This window comes from Pangasianodon hypophthalmus, chromosome 3, assembly GCF_027358585.1.
Source record: "Pangasianodon hypophthalmus isolate fPanHyp1 chromosome 3, fPanHyp1.pri, whole genome shotgun sequence".
NCBI classification, from domain to species: domain Eukaryota; kingdom Metazoa; phylum Chordata; class Actinopteri; order Siluriformes; family Pangasiidae; genus Pangasianodon; species Pangasianodon hypophthalmus.
The window spans coordinates 26,018,258-26,042,639 of NC_069712.1; the positions used below are offsets into that span (position 1 = coordinate 26,018,258).

At 37.9% G+C, this 24,382-nt stretch overlaps 1 protein-coding gene across 2 annotated transcripts in view; it reads left to right on the forward strand.

Annotated features, from left to right (window-relative positions):
- itga9 (integrin, alpha 9) overlaps positions 1-24,382 on the forward strand; it is a 74,811-nt gene that overhangs the window by 30,814 nt on the left and 19,615 nt on the right. For both annotated transcript variants that reach the window (XM_034302617.2, XM_053232328.1), the window contains exons 15-18: positions 1,625-1,785; positions 21,497-21,649; positions 22,258-22,334; positions 22,873-23,020. In XM_034302617.2, the coding sequence (XP_034158508.2) occupies positions 1,625-1,785; positions 21,497-21,649; positions 22,258-22,334; positions 22,873-23,020 (539 nt within the window). The remainder of the gene's footprint in view (positions 1-1,624; positions 1,786-21,496; positions 21,650-22,257; positions 22,335-22,872; positions 23,021-24,382) is intronic.

Sequence of the window (24,382 nt, forward strand, 5' to 3'; positions counted from 1 at the left end):
TTTGGCACAATTCAGTGTATTAAATGTGCTTCCTGTAACTGACAAAATTGCCTTTTGAAAACATTTAATTGATTGCATTTGGTTGCATCACTTACTGATTTCAGATAAGATTTAGCTTTGTAGTCTGGGCTGCATTCAAAGCTGAATTACACATGTGTAGTGAGGATTTAATAAACAAATTAGTGTGCGACTATTCAGACCTTGGTTGTACCTACAGACTTACCTGCTATTCAGACAGTTATGTGCGCATTACACACATGGAGTGGAGAGGTATGTCTCAGTTATGCATGATTTTGTCCTCAGACTTAAGCCTAATTTTCTTTCACAATATCAGCTCAAGTGTGGAGAAGTATTAAGTCCATCTGCGCTGTCTGACAGGTTGATGTAACCACAATATGTCACACTGAATTGTATGTTTTGGGCTGTAAATGGAATGCGACCTGAGGCCAGTATTAAAATATAAATATGACATTGAAGGAAACTTAATTAGAGAAGTTGCTTATCTTGCGAACAGGTTTTTTTTATGGAAAAATTCTGCATCTAATTAACAAAAATGTTGCCATTATTTTATTAATTCAACAACTCAAAATAGCTCAAATCCCACACACACATTGTGATTTCAGGACCTTGATTTAGTGTCTTATGGCTTCTTTAAGTTGTGTGTACAATTAACTGTTAGCATGTGACAATGTGGCGCTCAGTACGGCGCTCTGTGGGCATTGCTTGTGTACTGTTGATATACACACGTGTCATATTATTATTGTAGTAATAATATCTCTTATCGGTACCATGTATTTTAAAGATTATTACTGGTGTTGATCTGAGGTGACTCTAACATGCTTCCACGTGGAATGTATTTATTTGTCTAAACAGTTCTGCCTTGAGAAAGCCTAGAAATTACCTCTGTTTTACTGCTTGTCTGACAAGTGACTTGGTTCATGCACAGCTATTTTCGTACTGTTAGCTATTCAGTATAGAAATTGTCTTTGACTGGGCGTTCACTCAGTGGGTGTGATCAGTACTCAGTCAGTAGCTCTAACCATGTGAGGGATGCAGGATATATAAAATGGGTGTTATGCATTTTGGCTGTTCCCAGGTGAGGAAAGAATAAGGGCTCTTCTGTTTCCTCTGTTTGGCATTAGTACTGGAAAGTGCTAGCTCACCTCTTCTCTGTATAACTACTCTCTGAAACACTCCCTTCCGGTGTCTGAGTGAGGTTATGGCTCCATCACAGCTGGACGATGGCAGAGACAGAGACCCTTGCCCAGGTCCAGCAGAGAGGGTGTGTGTTAGTGTGTGAGTGTGGACCCCATCCAAACCAGTTTCAGTAGAGTAACACCCTGAGTAATGACTCTTACTTACTGGTTCTCCTAAAAAAAAGGACCAGCACTGAAAGGCTTATGTGTGAGTTCATTTTAAAGAGAAAATGTATGAAAATGGCTTCACTGATTGCAGTCCCAGGATGCGTTGTGTTATTCTGATGACTATCAGCGTGGGACACACATTTGTGCAGCCCTTTAGTGAACATTTTGGAGAACTACATTACACTGAAATGCTTGTTATTTGTATAATATTGTTTACACTCTAAAAGTACAGCACATTGCTAACTTGTGTTTCCCCTCAGAGCTGCTGTACAATCTAACAGCGGATGCAGATAAGCGATACAAAGGCCTCTCATCACGGGTCTATTTCACACATGGCGGAGAGCAGACTGGTGCTGTGAGTAAAAACTTCAGCCTTAGCATCAACCAGCAGGAGTGCCATCACTACACAGCCTATGTACGGGTAGGTCCATTTTAGAGGCACCTCTACTCTCTTTAACAAGGTGTGTGTCCCAAAACAGCAGCAGCTTAGCGCTTCATAAATCAACAGGGTCACAGTGTGTTTGATACACTTCCCTAAGACTGAGTAAGCTGTGATTTCATTCACTCTACTCAACTTTTCCCAGGAGGTCAATACCTTCTGTCTTCTGGCTTCAATTCACTGTGCAATTAAAAATGTTCTGTTAAGTTAGTTCAGTTATACTGCTAAGTTATATATATATATATATATATATATATATATATATATGTATATATATATATATATATATATATATATATATATATATATATATATATACACACACACACACACACACACATGCTCATTTATGCAGTTATCCAATCAGCCAATTACATGGCAGCAGCATAGTGCATAAAATCATGCAGATACAGGTCAAGAGCTTCAGTTCATGTTCACATCAAACATCAGAATGGGGAAAAATGGTACCAGATGGGCTGGTTGGAGTATTTCAGAAACTGCTGATCTCTTGGGATTTTCACACACAACAGTCTCTAGACTTTATATAGAATGATGTGAAAAACAAAAAGCTACTGTTCTCTGGGTGGAAACGCTTTGTTGATAAGAGACGTCAGACGAAAATGGCCAGATTGGTTCAAGCTGCCAGGAAGGATATGTTAACTCATATGATCACTCTTTACAACCATGGTGAGCAGAAAAGCAACTCAGTATGCACAAAACATCGAACCTTATGGTGGATGGGCTACAACAATAAGATTAGAAAAAAATCGCCTGGTCTTTTTTTCAGTCTTCAACTGTCCATTTTTGGTGAGTCTGTGCCCATGATAGCTTCAGATTCTAGTTCTTGGCTGACAGGAGTGGAACCTGATGTGGTTTTCTGCTGTTGTAGCTCATCCACCTCAAGGATTGTGCGTTATGAGATGCTTTTCTGCTCACCATGGATGGAAAGAGCGCTTATGTAAGTTACTATAGACTTCCTGTGAGCTCAAACCAGTCTGGTCATTCTTCTCTGATATCTGATTTTTCTGCATTCTGATGTTTGATGTGAACATTAACTTGAGCTGTTGACCTATATCTGCTTGATTTTTGTGCATTGTGCTACTGCCACATGATTGGCTGATTAGGTTGAATGTGCAGGTTGCCTATTTGTTGTAGAATTGAGGTCTCAATGCAGGGGCACTTAAACAAGTACACCACTAGCTTCTGAAGTTTTAATGCAAGTCCACGTTTTACAGTTTTCTTAACAAGCACACTATTTTCTGTCAGAGTGTAAATTCACTGTTTGAAGCCTCAGTGTTCTCAGGGTCTTCTCTGAGCAGCTGCTTTAGTAAGCAGTCCTGCACAAAGCCTGTAAACCTCCACCGCTGTTTTGCGCTGCACCACAGGTCTTTTCTTACTGGTGAGCTCCTGGGAGGAAGGGCTTGGCCACAAGTTGGCAATTGTTTTCCATCTGTCAAATGATGCTTTAAAAAAAAAATGTTATCAGCAAAACAAACACTATCGGACAACATCAGGTTTGTATTTTCTAAGGCAGTGTTATGTTAACCAGTCCAAAGGGACCCCAGAGACATACACGCTTTATCTCAGATCCCAGAACACCTAACTGAATAACGGGAATGAAGGGTGTGGCAGAATGCCACTATCTGTCTGTATTTGCATTTGTTTAGTGCTCCAAATATTCATATTTGTTTTCATGTTGGATTTAAAATGGAAGGGGTGTGGTCTTGACCGTAAGGTTTTTTTTTTGTTTTTTTGCCCATGAACATGGGAAACATGGGAAAACCCTAAAAAAAACAACAGGCCTGCTGAGAATTATGACAACAAATAGCAATTTGCAGAATGTAACTCCTGAACCACACACACGCTATGCAATTTTCTGGCAAGCTTGTTATCTTCTATCTAATGTGACTGTGTAAGCAAGCTAACTATGTTTCAAAACAATGTCTTTCCCAAACCTGGGAACTGTTGTTTATAGTTGACAACAATAACCATCTAGTAGTGTTTTAGCAGATTTACTTTAGTTTTTGGGTTTCATTCTGGAAAGATCAGAAAAGATTGCTGGGCATGCCATCAGAATCTGCTACGAAGCTGAAACACAGTGCTGCTGTGAGTCAAACTGGGGTCCTTTAAGCAGCGTTTCATTATAATGGGCATATGATTTTCCGGGAAGATTTAAAGAAAATAAAAAATAATGATGGAGATCATTTAAGAACAGCAAAAAAAAAAAAACAAACAGGCACAATGAACATACAAGTTAATATTTTTAAAACTAATTAAATGACTGTTTTTTTGAAGACCGCAGCAGAGATACTGCCCTGTGCACAAAATGTGGTCTATGTGTGCTACATGGAACAGCAGATCTATAAATAAATAAATCAAAAATGTGTGTGCAGCATTGTTAACGAATTTCCAACGCAAAGAAAAACGTGTCTCCCTTGTCCAGTATGCAGACTTTTTGTGCAGTTTTTTGAGATGTAGCTGGGGAATTTTGCCGAAACCTGGCAACCCTGGTCACAAGCTCCTTATAAAAAGTAAAAACCTTGACTTCTTTTGTTCCACTGCAAACACATAGCGTCAGTGTTTGTATCAGTGTTTTGTATTCTTTCAGAACATCACAATTTCATCAAACGTGTTCATATTTAGTTACATCCCTAACAAGCACCAGTTTGGAAACACTGTTCTTGAGGGAAAAGCTGTATTATTTGTAAACCTGCTTTTTGGTTTATATGCAGTCAGCATTTTATTGTTGATAAAATGTCAAGTTTGCTTACAGATCACACTCTCGTGACTGCTTGTGTGTTCTGCATGGAGTTTTTTACCACTATGCTGGCCTGAAGTGTTTGCTTCTCTAGTTATATAAATGAATATAGATGTTCTTCTAGACTAACTAATGTGTGACTGTTTCACTGGGGAGGTAAATGTTAATGTCCCCTTAACTATAGTTTACTCTTGCCATCTAGTCCGTTGTACAGCACTGGCATCTCTGTGGGTGATCCGTAATGTAGCTTAAAGGATAAACACACTTGTCCTAAAGTTAGGAGAGCAGTTTATCTGGGAGAACTCACCTGTCATGCGGGATTTGTCCAGCATTCTGTATGTATGGAAAGACCTCAACATCTGTCTTAAGTCAGGTGTTGGACTACACTAATAATGTAAATGTGTTTGAAACATCATGCCGTGATGTTCTCTAATGCAATAAGAGTTGTATTTCATACTGTTGCATTTCGGCGAGAGATTGTTTTCCATGCAAGTGTTTATTTTTTTCGTTACTGTATATTTATTGGCAGCAAAGCGGTGTTTGAAGTTTGTCTAAGACAAGTGTCTGTGGTTATGAGACGTCTTAGCACTGCTTAGACTGCTCAACCAGGACCTGCTTATTGTTGGCTTTAGATTATAGTGTTTACTGTGGTGGTTCTCTGTCTATAATAATATGCATGTCTTTATTTCATACAATCAGAGTTTAGTCTAGACAGCTGAGTTGCCTCAAACGTGCTGTGTATTAGACAGGAAGGCAGGAAACCAGGAGACATGACACAGGGCTGTAAAATATTCAACATTTTGGAAGAGGATGCACACAGAAGTAAGTATTTTTAGTGACAAAGTGCTTTAACAGCTATGATAGCATCAGCTATCTGACAGGAAAACACACCTACTCTGTTGTAACTTCCTTTTTAAGCCTAGGTTTGTGCAGTTCAGAAGAATCTAAATCCCTACCATGAGGCTCCATTCACCGAACGTCTCAGGGGCCAGGTCTGCCTGACCAATTCCCTCTTACAGTCTGCCCACATGAAGAACTACCCCCTTCCTTTTCTGAATAATGCTAATGGAAACCAGCTGGTGCTTTGCAGGCTTCTCAGTGAGAGCATTGTACAGACATACACACTCTCCCTCCTTTTTTTCGTGAAAAAAAAAGTGAAAGCACGGCATCCCACTACTATGAGTAATCCTCCACTAGCCTCATGGAGTTTATACTGTGTCATGTGGACCACTTTGTTGACTTCCTGATGATGAAAGAGTGGTTTTGAGGCTCAGTACACTCGCTCTAGCCTCTGAGCATGTGAGTGCTACGCTGTACACACTGGTATTTGCAGAGGGGAAAATGGATTTGCGCATAACACCATCTTAGGTTTTTTTTGTTTTAGTGTGGTAGAATGGGAACTTTAGAGATTGTGGCCTGTAGAGAAATTAACTTTGGTATTCACAGATATTTTCAGCGGTTTATTGAAATGTCATGATGGTGTACTCGGGCATCTTATCACTGTCTTATTGCCTTTATCCTCAAGACAACTTACTATTTATAAGCTTTTCAGAAATGATATTATTTCAAATGTCTCACTGTAACAGTGTACCATTTTCAATAAGTAAATACATATATATAGTATATATGTATTTATATATCATGATAATATGGCATTAATATGTGCAAGCATTACCACCATGGGTTTGTAAATTATGCCTATTTTAGCGTTAGTCGTAAATGCAGATACAGAAGGCATCTGTCCATAGGATTAGCAAATCTATTTCAGAATAGCTTACAGCAGTAGTTTTGGTAGTTTTTAGTAGTTTTTAATTTTGTTTGGTGGCATGTTGTTCCAGAGAACCTTGCTTTTGGTTTGATACACAGTTGTACAAAGTTAATAGAGAATTAATGGGCAGTGTTTTTACTATTAGCCCAGTGGTTCAGTCAGCAGAACCTTAAAGCTACGACATTAATGCTACGACATTAATGCTACACCGTTCTCACAAATAAAAAGCCCAGTTGTAATTTCCATTCTTGAGAATTATTGAGGCATTATGTAACTGTTTCATGCTGGTCATCGGAACATGTTTCTGTTGGCAGGGGCTATGGAATAGCATATCAGCTCTCCAGATGTTTCTTGTTTGGTTATTTTTAGGACTTGCACATGAAAGAAAAATCTAATAATATTGAATATTGAACTTTGCTATTTTGGAAATTGTGGGAGGATACATGCATGGCCGAGTGTATAACTATGAGTCTGAGGTTAATCTGTCGCATCAGCTGATTAACGAGTCCTTCCTGAGATTGAAATGTTTTTTAGAGGAAACAAAACAAAACAGTAGAATGTGCAGGACACCTGTCAGAAAACACTGATCGTATCATCCCATGTCACTGGGAACATTTTAGAAGTATTTATTTACTATTCCTAAAACCACCATCAACCATATCTTAGAAAGAAAAACTCCATTTGTTTCATCAGGTGTGAAGGACAGTTTCATTTCCTGTTTCACCATGCCTGTTACGCAAAGTGACTTCCTTTCCCAGAAACAGGAAATGTTTCAGTATTTTGAAGACAGTTAAATTCAAGGTGAACCAGTGGTGGGCCTCTGTATAAATACAGCTGATTAAAACAAAAAAACATTATTAAACAGATATTAAGCATATACTTTAAATCAAGGGAAAATATACAGGAAAAATAAATGGGGTTTGTTGATATTTTTAGTACAGTTTTGTGCCTGTGATGTCAGTTTTAATATAATAGACTTATAGGCAGAACATCTGCATGCAGCTCACTGGCTTTATTGATTTATTTAGATTTTATACGTATACTCAGTGGTCACTTCATGCAATACACAAGCCTTATAATTTCATTCATATGTGTACATTAATGTCTTTCTGAAGTTACTGACTGTTGCTTAGCTGTTTCTATGCACAATCAGCCTCCCTCTACATCAGTGGAAAGATACCACCATAGGGCCAGAGGTTATTTAGATGCTGAATCATTCTCTAGTGTATCATTTGCAGTAGCTTTGCTGGAGATTTAGGATATGTGTTCACTTTACTGCCCACTTTATTAGAAACACTTACCATGTTACCAGTTGTTATTGTTACCATGTTGCTGGTATGTTACTCATACCAGTGCCAAACATACTGCTATATCAGTGTCACTGCTGTGCTTGACAGAGGTGGTTTGTTTCCCTCAATGGACATGATGGGGGGGTTGACAAAGTGTGTATGTCAGTAAATAGGCTACTAGTAAGTATTTGTATATATAAAAGACCAAATATGTGGTAGGTTAACTTGATAAACAAGGCCAATGAGTAAATAGTCAAATTCCAGTATCTGGTATCACCTTAATATTGAAAACAGTAATTAGTCCATTTCAGTCCTAATCCGATGGTAATTAAAAGCTAATTTAATACTAATTAGTCGATTTTAAATACTTTCTGTAATATGTGGTGAAGTTGTCTTAACAACATGCCAATAATATCTCTAGTCAGAAGATTAACTGGTCTCTATGGAACCCCAGGGTCTGTAACAGGGATAATGTTGTAGATCACCAACATCCAACCAATCAGGACAAGGAGGTTTATGTACAGTTGGTCTGTCAATCATTAAAGGGTTCTAATCCAGGCATGTATTTTTGAGGGAACACTGACATATTTTTGAAAACATAAGTTAATGGTGGTGCAGTGGTTTGTATTGTTGCCTTACAACTCTTAGGTCCTTGGTTTGATCCTGAGCTCAGGTTACTGCCTGTTCTCTAAGATCAGGTTACTGTCTGTGAGTTCTCTGGTTTCCTCCCTCATAATGTCCAAAAACATGCAGGCAGGTGGATTAGCTAAGATAAATTGGCCCTAGGTATGAATCTGTGTGTGTGTGTGTGTGCATGGTGCCCTGCAACCCCCTCCAGGATGAATTCCCCTGCCTTGTGCCCAGCGTTACAGGGATAGGCTCTGGATCCACTGCGATCCTGAACAGGATAAAGCAGTTATTGAAGATGAATGAATGATAACAGCTAGCTTAGGCTAAGTTCCACCAAAATTGCTGAGTGTACCAATCACTCTTCAGCTTGCAATTAACTCTTAAACCAGAACAAAGTAATGTCAGTGACTGAGAGTCAGATGAAGTAGCTGTTCACAGTTCTTCCTATTGCATTCTCTTTCTATATATTTTTAGATACATTTGTTCTTTACTATTAATCTTATGACTATATACAGTTCCTTCCGAAAGTATTGGAAAGGCAAGGCCGATTCTGTTGTTTTTGCTATACAGTGAAGACATTTGAGTTTGAGAGCAAAAGATGAACATGAGACGATAGATCAGAATTTCAGCTTTCATTTGCTGATATTTACATCTAGATGTGTTACAAATCTTAGAACATGGCATCTTTTGTTTGAACCCACCCATTTTTCAAATATTGGAACGTGTGACTGACAGGTGTTTCTTGTTGCCCAGGTGTGTCCTGTTAGACTGTTTAAACAATTAATAGCTCTGAATGTCTACTCTTGGTTTGAGCTCTGGTTTTTTTCCTGTGAAGACTGCGTTTGTTGTTAAAAAGGATAAACCAACATGAAGACCAGAGAGCTGTCCATGGGAGAAAAGTAAGCCATTTTGAAGCTGAGAAAAGAGGGAAAATCGATCAGAGCCATTGCACAAGCACTGGGCATAGCCAATAAAACAACATGGAATGTCCTAAAAAAGAAAGAAACCACTGGTGTACTAACAGCCAGACATTGAACAGGTCAGCTAAGGAAAACAACAGCAGTTGATGACAGAAAAATTGTGAGAGCTGTGAAGAAAAATCCAAAAACAACAGTCAGTGACATCACCAGCAACCTCCACAGGGCAGGGGTGAAGGTATCACAATCCGCCATTCGAAGTAGACTTCGAGAACAGATATATAGAGGCCATACCACAAGATGCAAATCACTCATCAGAAGTAAGAATCAGAAGGCCAGATTAGAATTCACAAAGAAATACAGAGATTATCCACAAAGGTTCTGGAAGCAAAACTAACCTCTACCAAAGTGATGGAAAGGCCAAAGTGTGGAGAAAGAAAGAATCTGTTCATGATCCAAAACATATAAGCTCATCGGTCAAGCATGGTGGAGGCAGTGTCATGGCTTGGGCTTGCATGGCTGTTTCTGGAACAGGCTCACTAATCTTTATTGATGATGTAACTCATAATGGTAGCAGCAGATTGAATTCAGAAGTATACAGAAACATTTATCTGTCAATTTACAAAGAAATGTATCCAATCTAATTGGGAGGAAGTTCATCATGCAGCAAGATAATGACCCAAAACACACTGCAAACGCAATAAAGAACTTCACTGGGGAAAAAAAGTGGAAGGTTTTAGACTGGCCAAGTCAATCACCAGACCTTAACTCAATTGAGCATGCATTTCACCTCCTGAGGAGGAGACTGAAGGGAGAAACCCCCAAAACAAACAACAACTGAAGGAAGCTACAGTACTGGAAAAGAATGGAAAAACATCACAAAAGAAGAATGCAACAGTTTTGTGATGTCACTGGATCACCAACTTGATGCAATTATTGATTTCAAGCAAGGGATATGCAACCAAATAATAAGTGTTATTTACTTTACTTTAAGACTGTTCCTATACATTTGATCACCTAAAAATTGGGTGGTCTGCCACCAAAGGTGCCATGTTCTAAGGTGTTTAATACATCTAGATGTAAATATCAGGAAATGAAAGCTAAAATATTGATCTATCGTCTCATTCATCTTTTGATATCAAATCGAGATGTCTTGAGCAAAAACAACAGAATTGGCCTTCTTTTCTTCCTGGGCAGACTATATATACAATACAACTAGACATACATAAATATAGAAATAGAAATATATAAATACATTCTCCAAAAGGTGCTCTGCACCAAAAAAGGTCCATTCTAAATGCAAATACAAATGGCAAATTTGCAAAGTTTTTTTTTGTGGATGTGTGGAATAAGGATGACAAAGTGCAATATCAAATAGAAACAAAATCTTTGTTTAATCTTTGTTAATACTGCAGAATCAGACCTGTTTTGACACTGAAAATGAGATGTAAATGAACTTTACATTTCAGTTTTGGCAGACAGCCATTTGTACATTGTTGTGCACAAAAATGCAGATGTAATTACATGTTTTACAATTGAATTTGAATTATATCTCAGATTATGCACATTCACATGAATGTGCATAATGAGTTTCCTAAATTAGCATTTGAATTTGATTATGCTGCCATAGAACACACACACACACACACACACCTCTCTCATACCAGTGTTGTGAGGCCATGCAGGGTTCTGGCTCATGGAGAGATTGCTAGACTGCCTGCCACCAGTCAGCTTTGTGTTTGCCCCTGTTTCAGTTCCACATGACACTGCCATTCCCTCAATGCCATTCCACTGGTTCCATTTACCCCAGGCCAAGAAAGCTGATACAATGAATCTACATAGCAGGAAGGTAATCATATCCAGCTGTCTCCCATTAAGCATGCTTGCCACTCCAGCACCTATTTATAAAACTCCACGATGGAAAAAATACTGAAATGTGCACAACCCTACCCGTAGTGAATACCGTGGAAGACTCAAGTCCAAAATGAGCACATGTATTTCCAGACAAATGTTCTGTCATCATGGATCATTCATTAATGTCCTTAATGATGTTGGGCAGCGTTATTTACATACATATATATTCAGCTAGGAAAAATATATAAACAGGGTTGGCAAGTTTTCTTATCCTGCTCTTTTCATTAGCTGTATTTAAAGGTCAGAGGATTTGATCTGACTAGTGTGATAGTGTGCTTTAATATCTGTAGTGTTCCATCTGCTTGTTTCTATATTGCTGATATACAATCATTCAATTCAGTGATTAAGCCTAGTCTCTACCCTGCTTTTTGCTTAATTGTATCTAGTTTCCTAGAAGTTCAGCTTTCTGTTTTATTTGTAGGTGTATCAGGGTTTAAACGCACACACACATCACACACAGGAGATTAAACGATTGTGTTAAAACAACACAGAATCATACACAGAATGTCTGAAAAAGACGAATAGACACACAAACATGCATTTTTTGTGTTGCTATACGTGTTAGCATTATGCATCAGCCTTAATGTTGGAACAAAATCTCAGTCATCTTAAAACTAAATGTAGCTCTAACCCTAATGTTAAGTGCCACTCTACGCCTGATATTTGAGCTGTAAATAAAAGTATACATACACAAAACATTTTTTTTTTTGCTTTCACAGGTATAAAGTAGCTGTTATTATTGAATGCTTGTGTGTTTAAGAAAATGAAAAATCATTTTAACCTGGACTTTAAAAAGAGCAAATGTCGCCTCTCAGTCCTTATTCTCATTTGGTTTTGGTTGTAAATAGTCACATCATATTTAAACACACGCAGGTACAGTGAAAGCTAGTACTTTCCTAATTCTGGCTCCATGACCGAATGTTGAGTTGAGTTTAAGTATTTAATGAAAATGTTGCATAAGATCAGTGTTCTGTCATATTTCTTACACAGGAGGCAGTGGTATAAGTAAAGATATATTCATATGCAGTGATTACAGGTCCATATACACCACATGCTTTTAAATAGTGGCTAAATTGTGAATAATGAAATACTCTATGTACTTTTAAATACTTCATCCTTTATATTATGATATTTTTGATTAGATATTTTCATATCTATATCTCATTTTAAATCTAATGAATTATATTTATGAACTAGCAACAGCTTTATTGAACTTTACTGTGGATGAATGAACTTTATGACCTTTCATGCAGTCACTGTACCTTTTATACCCCACTATGTGCAGCAGTTTTTTGTAGTTTTTCATAAGTATGCAATGATTTAAAATGAACAGGACATTCTCCTGTTTACATTAAATAGGAGGATGTCCTGCTGATTGAGTCTTTAAAACATTAGACAGTTGTAACACTAATGACTATGTGAAAAACACGCCTCAAAAGGACCCTTAAGCTTATTGAGCAACTGGGGACCAGCAAGTGTGTTCCTAATTTATTCCAAATATTTACACCTCCAGCCTGAAATGGGGTTATACTTCAGCAGTTGATGGAAAGTTCAGACATTTTAAAAAGGAGATTCCTGTCTTAGGCACACTTCTTACGCTTTATATTGAAAGGGCAAAACAGAGTGAAAGCTGATGACGTCATGCGCTCATAGCCTCCGTCAGTCACTAAACCCTGTCCAAGTTTACTTCCATAAAAGGACCTGATCCCAATCCCCCCACCTCAAATGTGTTTTTCCTGGTTGGAGTCCCCCCTTCCTCAACTGTGTTTTTTCTGTGTGGAGTCCCCCCTTCCCCAAATGAATTTTCCCTGGTTGGAGTCTGTTGGTTGTGTCCCTTCTGTCGATTAGCCAAACCAAAAAAATTAACTACACTACTCAAAGAGCAGAGGGTAAGCGATTGGGGGAACGAAGGCAGGGAATGAGATGGGAGGAGTGGAGGATTTCACTGACTAGTACAATAGTGATCTCTCTAATTTTACTTGAGGGGACCCACCTGCTCACTGTGCAAGTAGAACTGGGGGTGTATTTATTATTAGAGGAACTTGAGCATAACCAACTAAAGGAGAACACTAATTAGGATCCATTAGAGGAAAGTGAAACTATGTGTATATAAAGCAAGCCACGATAATACAAGTCAAAGGTGCTGTGTTTTGTAATTCTTCCTAATCAAAGGAGATTGCTGTTGGATGCCATCATAATCAAGGCATTTCTTCCATTACGAGTCTTCTGAGTAATCTGAGGAATCTTGTTTGTTTGGTTAATTGTGTGGAAGTTGTGTGTTTCTTGGACCAGGTTTTGACACTTAGTGTCAGTAAAGTACGCAGCATATTACATAAGAGACACTTTTCAGACAAAAAACATAATGAAGGCTGCTGGGTTTTGCTGCAAAAATAAGAAGCAAGTGTGACAGTCAAAGTCTCCAGAAGAACTGTGGCTGCTTCTGCAAGATGCTCAGTAACACTTACAGCTCATTTCCTTATAAAACTGCACACACTGTACCTGAGACTACTGATTTTTCACACCAAATATTGACTTAGTTTCATTTATTACTGTTTACTGCTCTTTATAGTATTTAATGTAGAAACATTTAATTTCATTATTTCATCATTTCGAAGGCTCTACAGCATTTCTTTGCATGTGCCTAAGACTTTTGCACAGTACTGTCCATATTAAAAATATAAAAAAAATGTAAAAAAATTTGTGCTGTTATTCCCAGACTTTAGTTTTTAATGATGATAACAACAGGAAAAGAGTCAAGGCAGTATATCTGCTTTAGAGATGTGTTTTATTTTCCATTATTTTTAAAGAGCAGGATGTCATGAGCAAATCGAATGTTGCAGCAACTCTCCTGCAGGCAGAAATTCCTCTTGTTGCTGGCTACATGTGAGTACATTTAGATGATGCTTACAGGACTGACATTGCTTAAAACTTGTTATTCCACAGCAGTGTTGAATTCTCAAACTTGATTGGTTGGAAGGTGTCGCTTAATTTTCTCTAATAGTAATGCCGGCTGCAAAGCAACTCATAGTTTCATATTAATGTTCTCGTTCTAATACATTATCATTTATATAGCAATATGTATAACACTGGATATGGTTAGAAGGAGAAGTTTCTTTTGCATTTATGGAAGGAGTCTCCAGAGTCAGCATTTTGTAACGGTAAATCTTCCACCAGGGGAAAGTTTTCAGGGAGTTTACACATTTTCTCCATATTACACGCTGTAGTCTTCTGTCTTATTAAATTCAGGAGAGAGTAAAAAGAGAGACTGGTGAGGGAATACAGTATGTACAGTTTATGTAGACCTCCGCAAGTCTGGTTCCTCCTTTGTAGCAATTTCCAAACAAATCAATTTACCATGAGCATATGCACGAACAATTGTACGCAAATATAAAAGTCTTTGGACCACACAGAGACTGCATCATTTGGAAAAAACCTTTCTGAAAGTTTCAGATAAATCCCAAGACAACAAGAAAGGAACCGGTGAGTTGGAGGCAAGCGGTGTCAGTTAATATCAGAGTGTTAAAACCGCTGTGCAAATCATTCCAGATTAATATGTCGATTGGATCATCTTCTGGTTTATTCAGAAGAAAAAGACTGGTTGAATTTGGAGTCATAACTCATACTAGAGTAGTTGAATTGCGGAGCTCCTACGCAAAATGCGTAAAAGTTCACAGGTCTGGTAATGTAATACAATCAGATTAAAGATCACTGGATGTCAGGGAAGTATAATATCATGTATAGATGATTAAATAGGTAAATAATAGCACTAAACTAAAGTCTCGTGTGAGGAAAGTAATTGGGGACCCAATCACAGTGTGCAAATGTATATGTTGGTACAGTGGGTCCGAAAGTCTGATACCGCTAGTGAAAATGTTTCTGTTTGGCAGTCTTTTTTCAATCTAACTATCTATCTTTTCAGAGTTTCTTAGTATTTGGTATGCCCCCTTTTTGCTTTTTGCACTCGAGCTGACACAGACTCCAAGTTTGTATAAAACCTAATGATCCATTTAGATCAAATTCATCAATGTGTCATCTGAACATGTGCTTCAATGGAAGGGATAAAACTCGTGGAAAATCTCACCGTATGTACAAAGGAGTTAATGTGATCACGAATTTGTTTAAAATTTAAATAACGACCTAAAGATTGTGCACAGTCTTGAATATTGAATAGTTAAGATGTTACACATTTACTTGTTTTGTTCTAGAATTTTTAAAAATGTTCAATTTTCTGTTTATTTCCAAAAAAAAAAATATAATAATCCCAAATTGTCAATGTGGTCTCAGACTTTTGGACCCTACTGTATGTGTGGTGCTTGTGAAGACCCTGTGAGAATGTATGAGAATCAGGAGGAACAAAATGTGGTAGAGTTAAGAGAGGAAAAAGGACAGCACCACAGATGGAATGAGTTTTCTGCCTATTAGTGTGATCATCCTCCCGAATGCTAAAACGCCGTGTTCCACGCGGCCTGTACGCTCTTATCCATTGCTGGGCTTTGAGTGACCCTTTCCCATGGGAAAATTTATAGCTGTTCTGTTGGTGCTTAAAATGTGCTATGGGCCTGTGAATGCTGCCTGTAGGAGTGTAGCTCTTCTTCTTGGCTTAACTCACAGCTTTTGGAGAGCTTTTAGTTTGATTTGTTTGGAAAATGAAACATTTCTGTATACAGGCTAATGGCTAAGGAATGACTATCTGTGTTTAATCATGAGTTTCAGATGTGCTTAGGTATTTTGGAGAGCAATTTACACCAGTGTGCTGTTCGTGCCTCCCCCCTCCTGCCTAAAACTAAAACATAGATAGGATTACCTGATGGACTGGAATTTGTTGGCTATAGTCTCTGAATTGGGAACTGGAGATAATGCATTACTCATGATATTATAGGTATATGCAAGATTTAATGCAAGTGATAAATCTGCTGATATTGTTAGATATATGTATATAATTTAATACATTTTACGTGAAAGGCTTCAAAAGATGAAAATACTAGAAAATATCCTAGACCTGTATTGATAAATTTGTTTTTTACAGTGTAGAATAGCTTGGTTTTGGAATGTGCATGGGGATAATTTAGTTTTTTCATCATAATAATTTACAAACAGATTCTGAATGGCCTCTGAGTATTATTAGTAGTTGGGCTATATGGGCTGTTTTTATCATCACAGTTTCTTGGAGTCATTTCTTGTGGTTACTTCCCAATTCCGCTAGATTCTCTGTGGGAGGAAGAGATCAGGTTCTGCTGTCTCGTAAATGTATTAAAGGGATATACGCCGATGTTTCACTCAAGGTGTTTAACGTAATGCTGATGCAACACTTGGATCACTTGGCTGTTTTCCATGTAGGAAGGTTTATAGGGTTTTTTTTGTTATGTTTCACTTCAGATTCCTGGCATTTATATAAGAAAGTTTTACAAGCATTCGTAGTGAAGCATTGGAAAGGGTTAAAAGTTATTACAGTTATTTTCTAGTCACAGATTAATGGCTTTACCAAGAACTAAATTGATAGCTGATGTTGCGTGTTGAGGTGCTTAATATACTATCCAACTGTTCTGTCAAGGTGCATTTAAACAGATTGCTTGCATGGCTTGCTTTAGCCCTGGGACGACTGAACAGGGAGCACACAGCCTTATATCCAGGAATGATCTGGGTCTGCCTGGCTGATGTCATCCCCTCTCCCTCCCTTGGTAACTGAAACACACTGCCAGCATAAAGGAAGAAATTGTGCAATGTGACCATTTTGTTTTTTGGTTACACTAACACTTTTAGTAGATCAAAGCAGAGCTTAGCTCATAGTTTAAGGTATGCAAGCTGTGATATAATCAATCTCAGAGCCATTTCATTACATCATTCCCTCTCTCAATGCTTCGGTTGTTCAAACTTGAATGGGTCATAGATTTTGCTCTCTGTTCATAATTTGAAGTCCAATCAATTTCTAAAAATATAGTCTGAGATTTGTGGAGAGGTTCATTCAATCCACACCAGATTAGGTCTTTAAAATCAGCCTAATATTGTTTTGATGTATTTTTTTTCTATATTAAATAATAAATTGATTAACAAAGTTACACAAAAATATCATTTGCTAAGAGAAGAAGTAATAGAAACATGCCTATACCTTCAGCCTCATCAGGAAATCCAGACTGTACTCATTAATCTGGAGTATATCCTCGTCCTGGAAACACTGAGAGCAGGATGGGAATGCTGTTAATATATGATTTGGAAATGCCTCCAACTCTTCACTAGCTAACTCTCCCCTATTACACAACACCTGCCACCTATCTGGGGCTAACACATGCTTCCTCTAAGACACATGGAGCCAAACCTCCTTATCTTTTCTAACTTTATGCTCTGTCACAGGACAGCGTAACACACTCAGACGAGAGCACTATCTGCCCTCTTCCGCATACTTGAGCTCATAGTCACCATCGATACTGTTGCTCTGATTGACAGGGGAGAAAGTGTCTCTCATCATGAAAACATGTTCTGTTCTGAGGCCAAAATTTGAGCATTTAACAATAGCTACCAATAAAAGGGTCAGAATATATAGGTTTTGTTCCTGAATTACATTTTCCATATATCAGTCATTAATCTTAACATACTACTTAGTTAGCTAACATTTATTGTTAGCTTGGTAGCATCCATCTGCTTGTTATTTCCACATTGCGTCACCAGTTTTTAAGGATGACTTGAGAGATTTTGTATGAAGTTACTCATACTCCTTGAGTGTAATGTTATGGGTGACTTGACATGCTGTCTTACCTTCCATCCAATCAGCTCTTTTATGTTTCATTGGTCCTGTGTTCAACAGCATGAGGTTGCCTTTAAAGGAACAATCGACCCTGTGCTACATGTATTTTAATGCTAATTTCGTGTGAGATTAAATGAGTTTTTTAGACTTGTTTCATCAACATATTAGTCTATTTTTCACTTTGGTTAATGGTGTCCTACATTACCCACAATGCCACTGACTACGTGCTAATATTCGCACCAGTGGGAATTATCCCATGCTTTACCTAAATAGAGTTATACAGCAGTGCCTTAGTCCTTTAGTTTGTCCTCCTCATCTGTACACTTGGCTCACACTGATCAGGTTCCAGAGATTTAACTTTCATGCTAATAACCACTGTTAAAGTCATTGTGCTTGTCATCAAGTCGATCACTAACTAGCCAACTAACTCAATGCAACTGCATGGTATAGCTGCATTGCATTCTGGAACTTTAAATCCAACATTTGCTGTCTCCTCTAATTCCAAGCTGGAGTTCTCCTTAATATGACACTGAACACCACTGAAAAATGGTGAGTGAGAAAAGAAGCTCTTGCTCTTTGGTTTTTAGGAGCTAACAGCAAAACCTAACTGTTATCCCTTATGTTTGAGATTGTTTAATAATTTTCTCCTATTAAACTCCATTGTAAGTGTGCTGGCGCTGGCACTGTTGTCCTTTGACATCAGAGCAGCACACAACTGCTAACTTCTCACACGATTAATGAAAATATAGCACCAACTAACAAATTAACACCACATATTTCAGAATAAACGTCTTTAATGTATTTCAGCATGGAGGTTTCCTTTAATGATCTTTGGATGACTATGACTGCCCAGGTAAATATGGGAATGAATGGATTTATAGCACTGCAGAAGAAGAAGATTCATGTAGTGGATATATTAAGATATTTATTGTTAATCAGATGTTCTCAGTTGTAAATGTTAAATGTAATGTGTTTAAATACAAGGCTGTTAAATTGTACATGGTCTCCTGTATAAGTCTTGATCTTATAGATATTGTGTCCTGCATAACATATTCATACAGAAAAAAAACAAAACTACATGCTCTCAGAGAAAGCCTTTGCTATTTAAAATGGAAACCATTGGTGTAAACAGAGTGCACTCTGGTTACAGACCTGATTGGCTTGCGCTTGCTATGTGATACATAAGGAACAGTTGTTTGGGGGTTTGTTCCAATTTAAAAAAGAAGCTTTTAACATTGGGAGCTCCACAGATGCTGCTATAGATAGGGTTCCCCTCTGTAAGGGTTCCAAAAGAAAGGAAGCTTATGATGATGAAGTGCTAAGTGCTTATATGACCTATTTTATACTATCACGAGAAGTAAATTATGTTATTTCTTAGTGGCATTCTCAGATTTGCAGCATTTTTTACAGGGGCAGAGTGAAATGTCCACATAAGTGTGACCAGAGGTTAAAGTCTGAGTGGAGGTTAAAATCTCAATGCAGCTTTGATTTCTTCACTTGTCTGTTAAGTTTATCTTCTAGTTATTATTTTTGGAATGTTTATTTTTGCAATTTAAGCTTGTGTGTGGCCAATTTTATTCTCATGTGGCCCAGTGAAAATGGCAGACAGACTGCCAGAACCCTGTGCCGATGTCTGGATGTTGACGTCCTAATCTTAAGCGGTCTCCAGGGTAAGGGTCATTGGCAGGACAGTTCACTAGCCCCGTATATATCGTTTTCTTTAATTGCTACAGGACGTAGGAGGCTATTTATCTCTGTAAACCATGAACGCGTGTACTCTAAAAAATTATGTTGTTAATTTTATTGCTGCAACACTATCTCTGCAACTAGACGAGGTGAAATAGTAGATTATCATGAATTTATCAAACTTGGCTCTGCAGTGTACTTCCTATATTTACTTTTGTTCATGTACCACAGTTTCTTCAGTTACATTATATGGGCAAAAGTATGTGGACATCTGACCATCACACCCATACATGAGCCTTCCACAATATGTTGCCACAGATTTGGAAGCACACAATTGTCTAGAATGGCTTTGTTTGCTATAGAATTAAGATTTCCTTTCACTGGAGCTAAGGGGCCCAAACCTGTTGCAGCATGACAGTGCCCGTGTGCGCAAAGCGAGGTTTATAATGACATGCTTTGTCATGGCTGATGTGGATGAAAATTAGTGGAATGCACAGATCTCTGACCCCAACTCCACTGAACACGTTCGGGATTAACTGGATGATGCTCTTGTGGTTGAATGGACAAATCCCCACAGCCATGCTCCAAACTCTAGTGGAAAGCCTTCCCAGAAGAGTGGAGTCTGTTGTAGCAGCAAAGGGAGGACCAAATCCATCTTAATGCCCATGTTTTTGGAATAGGATGATCAGCAAGGACATATGGGTGTGATGGTCAGGTGTCCACAAACTTTTGGCTATATAACGTATAATTCTATTCTACAGCTTTGCCTTAACTCTTTAAACTAGTTAAGTGGTTACTTAACTCAATTATACAGTATATTTATCATTCTCTGTCAGTGTATGATCAAATAGTTTATGCAAATATATCATTTCATATCAAATTTTGCATTTCCATTTCTGATAACAATATTCTCTAATATGTTCTTGAATAAACCTTTGCTCACCCTTTGACTCACACCCACCTCCCCCTGCCCATTCTTTCTGATATACATGTCATATAGTGTTTAATTCACATCTAACTTGGCAGAACTCAGCAAAACTTTTTTATTTTCCTAAAATATTTTTTATATTGATTTTCAACTTTTTTTTGTAAAATGGAGGTAGATTTTTAGTTTCATTAATGTTGCCCTCAGTGGTAGATTGGAGGTAGGGAGCATTCTAGGCCCAGTGTGCCCTGATGCAGTAATGCTCTTATTTAACCCTGCTGAGGAAATGATGGGTGGGTAGCTATAGGAAAAGTAATAGATAAAACAAAGAAAACAAAGAGAGATGGAGGATGGGAGAGGAATGCGCTGGAGGTATAGCAGCAACCTGACCAGTGTTTACACAAAGGGTTTGCAGAGTATGCATTATCAGACATCAGTGACATTAAGTTGGTAGGCACAGAGCTGCTAACAGAGCAGTTTGCTTTTGTTTCCTCTGTGTGGCCAAAGACAATGAAATGATGAAAACCAAGCCTAACATCTATCTTCAAAGAGCTGAGTGATGTTTAATGGACATGGGAAAGAGGAAGCACTAAAGGCTTACTTTATCCATGTTTTACTGGTATCCTTTAACTATCATGGGGTTTTGATCATATTCAGCATTTTGCTTGAGTGTTTCCAAGTTCTGTGCCAAAGGAAACTTTACTGTTCTGGATCCAGCGTATACTGCCAGGAGAAAGGATGCTGAAGGGAGGGAGGGGGCATTATGGCCAGCTACGTTCTTCCCACTGTTAGGGTACATTTCAATGGCACTGCTTTGCTTTTAAGCCAAGCTGAAATATGTGATGAATTTAATGACACAGCTAGTTTCTCTGAAAAATAAGAATAATATGAAGGGTATGATTCGTAAGAGGTTTGTTTAAAAGGACATTACAGCTGATTGAGTCATGCAGTGGATGAATTTTTATGCTATTAGATTAGATTAGATTCAACTTTATTGTCACTGTGCAGAGTACAGTGCCATTAGGAACATGTGCACCGTTTAAACCTGTGTAATTGCGTTTCCACAGAAAGAAGTGAAGGATGTGTTTGCAGCCATCACTTTTGAGGCATCGTACAGGCTGGGCAAACATGTGCTGGATGTACATCAGGAGCATGAGCTTGCTTCACTCTCTCCTGTACTGCGCTGGAGGAAAGGAGAGAAGATTGCAGCAAGGAATGAGGTTAGATAGTATTGACCATCCGAAAGAGATCATGGTAAACGTCTCCCCACTTCCATTTGTTCTTCGCCTCTGCAGCATGATTAAGTGAAGAATAACTTCATTTGTTAAACATTTCACTAGTTTCTCAGTGATTTCAGATTCAGGTGTGGTTTCATTTCCCAGGCATTAATGGATGTTGACTTTACTTGAGTGGAATGTGAATGACTGATGGCTTTATTTGTGTAAAGCTCATCTTAATGCCTACACTTTTGTTAGCCCATATGTTTTACCCTCTAGTATAAAAATCTTTTAGTACATCAGGAATCAATTATCATGGAATTAGTATCCTTTCTAACTATTCACAGTTTTTATTAATAAGCACAAAAGCAGAGGTGCCAAATTTATAATTCCAGCAAAAATATTATTTTATTTTGATGGACTGTAACTGGAATTCAGTTTTGGAATCTTTAAAGGTGAAGATTGAGCCACCCTTGATCAGAAAAATGTCCATGCAGTATCCAAGCCCAGTGTCTGAATTCTTGCACAATAGCACCCTCTAGTATTAGATTTACCATTTATCACACTGACATTTAAGTTGTGTAAACATCCTGTACTTTGTCTGTTTGCAGACTTGGTTTGAGAAGAACTGTCTGTCCGATGACTGTGCTGCTGACCTGAAGCTACATGGCAAACTGCTGCTTTCAGGGTAAAATCTTCCGTCTGTTATTCTGTTTTCTTCCTCGTTGCTCTCATTGTACTTGGCTGCTGCTTGCTATCCCATTTTAGGACACTGACGTCATAAAGGTTGAGTCGGTGTGGGTGTGTATGCTGGGGCTCTGACACATGCTTGGCTCTGACTAGCGCTGGATGTGGGCCATTTCCAGCTCTTAAGGAGGTCTCAGAGACTGCTTTGTAATGATTTGGGTCTTTTTGTCCAAATGGCACTAGTGTTTCCTTAACCTCATCGCTGAAGTCATATGTGAACCTTTCACCAGTTGACTCATCTAGATGTTTAAACTCTGGTGTGTGTATGTGTGTGTGTGTGTGTGTGTGTGTGTGTGTGTATGATATCCCATTGGTCCAAAAGGAATACATAAACTGTACTAGTTTACATCAGACTCAACATTAGAAAACCTTTGAAACATATCGACATAGTTGAGGATGTGCTTTGCATGCATATGCCATAATGATTTAAGGCCTCACCATTAAGTTGTCCTACATTTTCTGTCATGTTTTTTACTCAGACATCACATCAGGCCTCATCTTGCTCTTGGAGGGGTGAAAAATGTCTCCCTCAATATAACCATTGTCAATGCTGGAGATGATGCTTATGACACCAACATCTACCTAAATTTTTCCAGGGAGGTTCACTACATAAACTTTCTGCAAAGGGTGAGTCTTTACAACACAGACATATGTAGCATATTCTAGCTTTGCAAACGACAGTGAGATAGCCAGTTCTGTAGAAGAGGAAGTGCAGGAAACAGGAGGTGCAGCAGATTTAGTGAGGTGAGCTAAAGCAGCTGGTTATCATCATATCTCAGCCTTCTTTATCATCATATCTCAGCCTTCAGGAGCATCTTTTCAACTGACCTCCAGTTCCATATGTTTTACTGAAAGTAAAGTTATCAGAACACATTCTGTGGTAAGAACATGTGTGCCTTTTGAGATATCGGTCACACTGGCCTTACTCAGATTCGAACAATGTGTGGATTTTACTTTAGAGAGGAAAACAAACGTGGGACTGACAGGCGTAATCGCCGTTGACGACTTCCAGTTTCGTTCCCTCAAAGTTATTCCATCTGTCAAGCATCGATAGAAATAAGTTTAAGAGTGGCACAGAAAAACTAAATAATCTGGCAGATGGAGTTTGCAATTTAAAAAAGTGATTTTTAAATATATTCAGTGGGGTCCAAAAGTCTGAGACCACTAGTGACCACTTAGTGCTTCTGTGTGGCATTCTTTTTAATTTAACACAAAGGTTTTCATTACAAATGATATTATCAGCAATAACTTGAGTGACAGGTAGAATCTTAAAAATATTCACATGAATTTCAGAGTTGCTTAGTATTCGGTGTTAGTATTAGTATTTGTTTTAATAACAGGAGCTGATATTTTACTCTCAAGTTTGTGTAAAACCCACTGATCCATGTTAGATCAAATTCAGCGGTGTGTCTGAACACGTGCTTCAATAGAAGCGATAAGACTCATGGAAAAGCTGACCTTTTGTACAAAGGAGTTAACATGATATCACAAATTTTCTTAAATATAAATAGTAACCTAGAAATTGTGCAACATCTTGAATATTGAATAGTCAAGATGCTGCACATTTCCTTTTCTTTGTTTGAGAATTTTCAAAATTTGTGTTTATTTCCAGTTTTAAATAAAAATGATTAGAATTAGTAAATACTAATACTATTATTTAATATTAGTAAATAATAAAGATTATTAATTCAGTAAATAATATTAGTTAAGGGAACCTTAATATAAAGAATTAAAAATAAATATGAAATTATTCATTTAATATACAGTAGATATTAATAACTATGTCGTGTATATATAATTATTTATATATTCTTCCCTATCTAGTGTCATTTATTTCCTTTTGTTGAAACCAAGGTTTTATGGATGGTACAGAGGGCATGACCCATCTGGAAAGAACAATACATACAGGAATCAACACTGTGTTGGCTATTCTATTACTGTACACACTGTTAAACCTTCACAGTAGTCCAGCTCAGAAAAGAGTCAGCA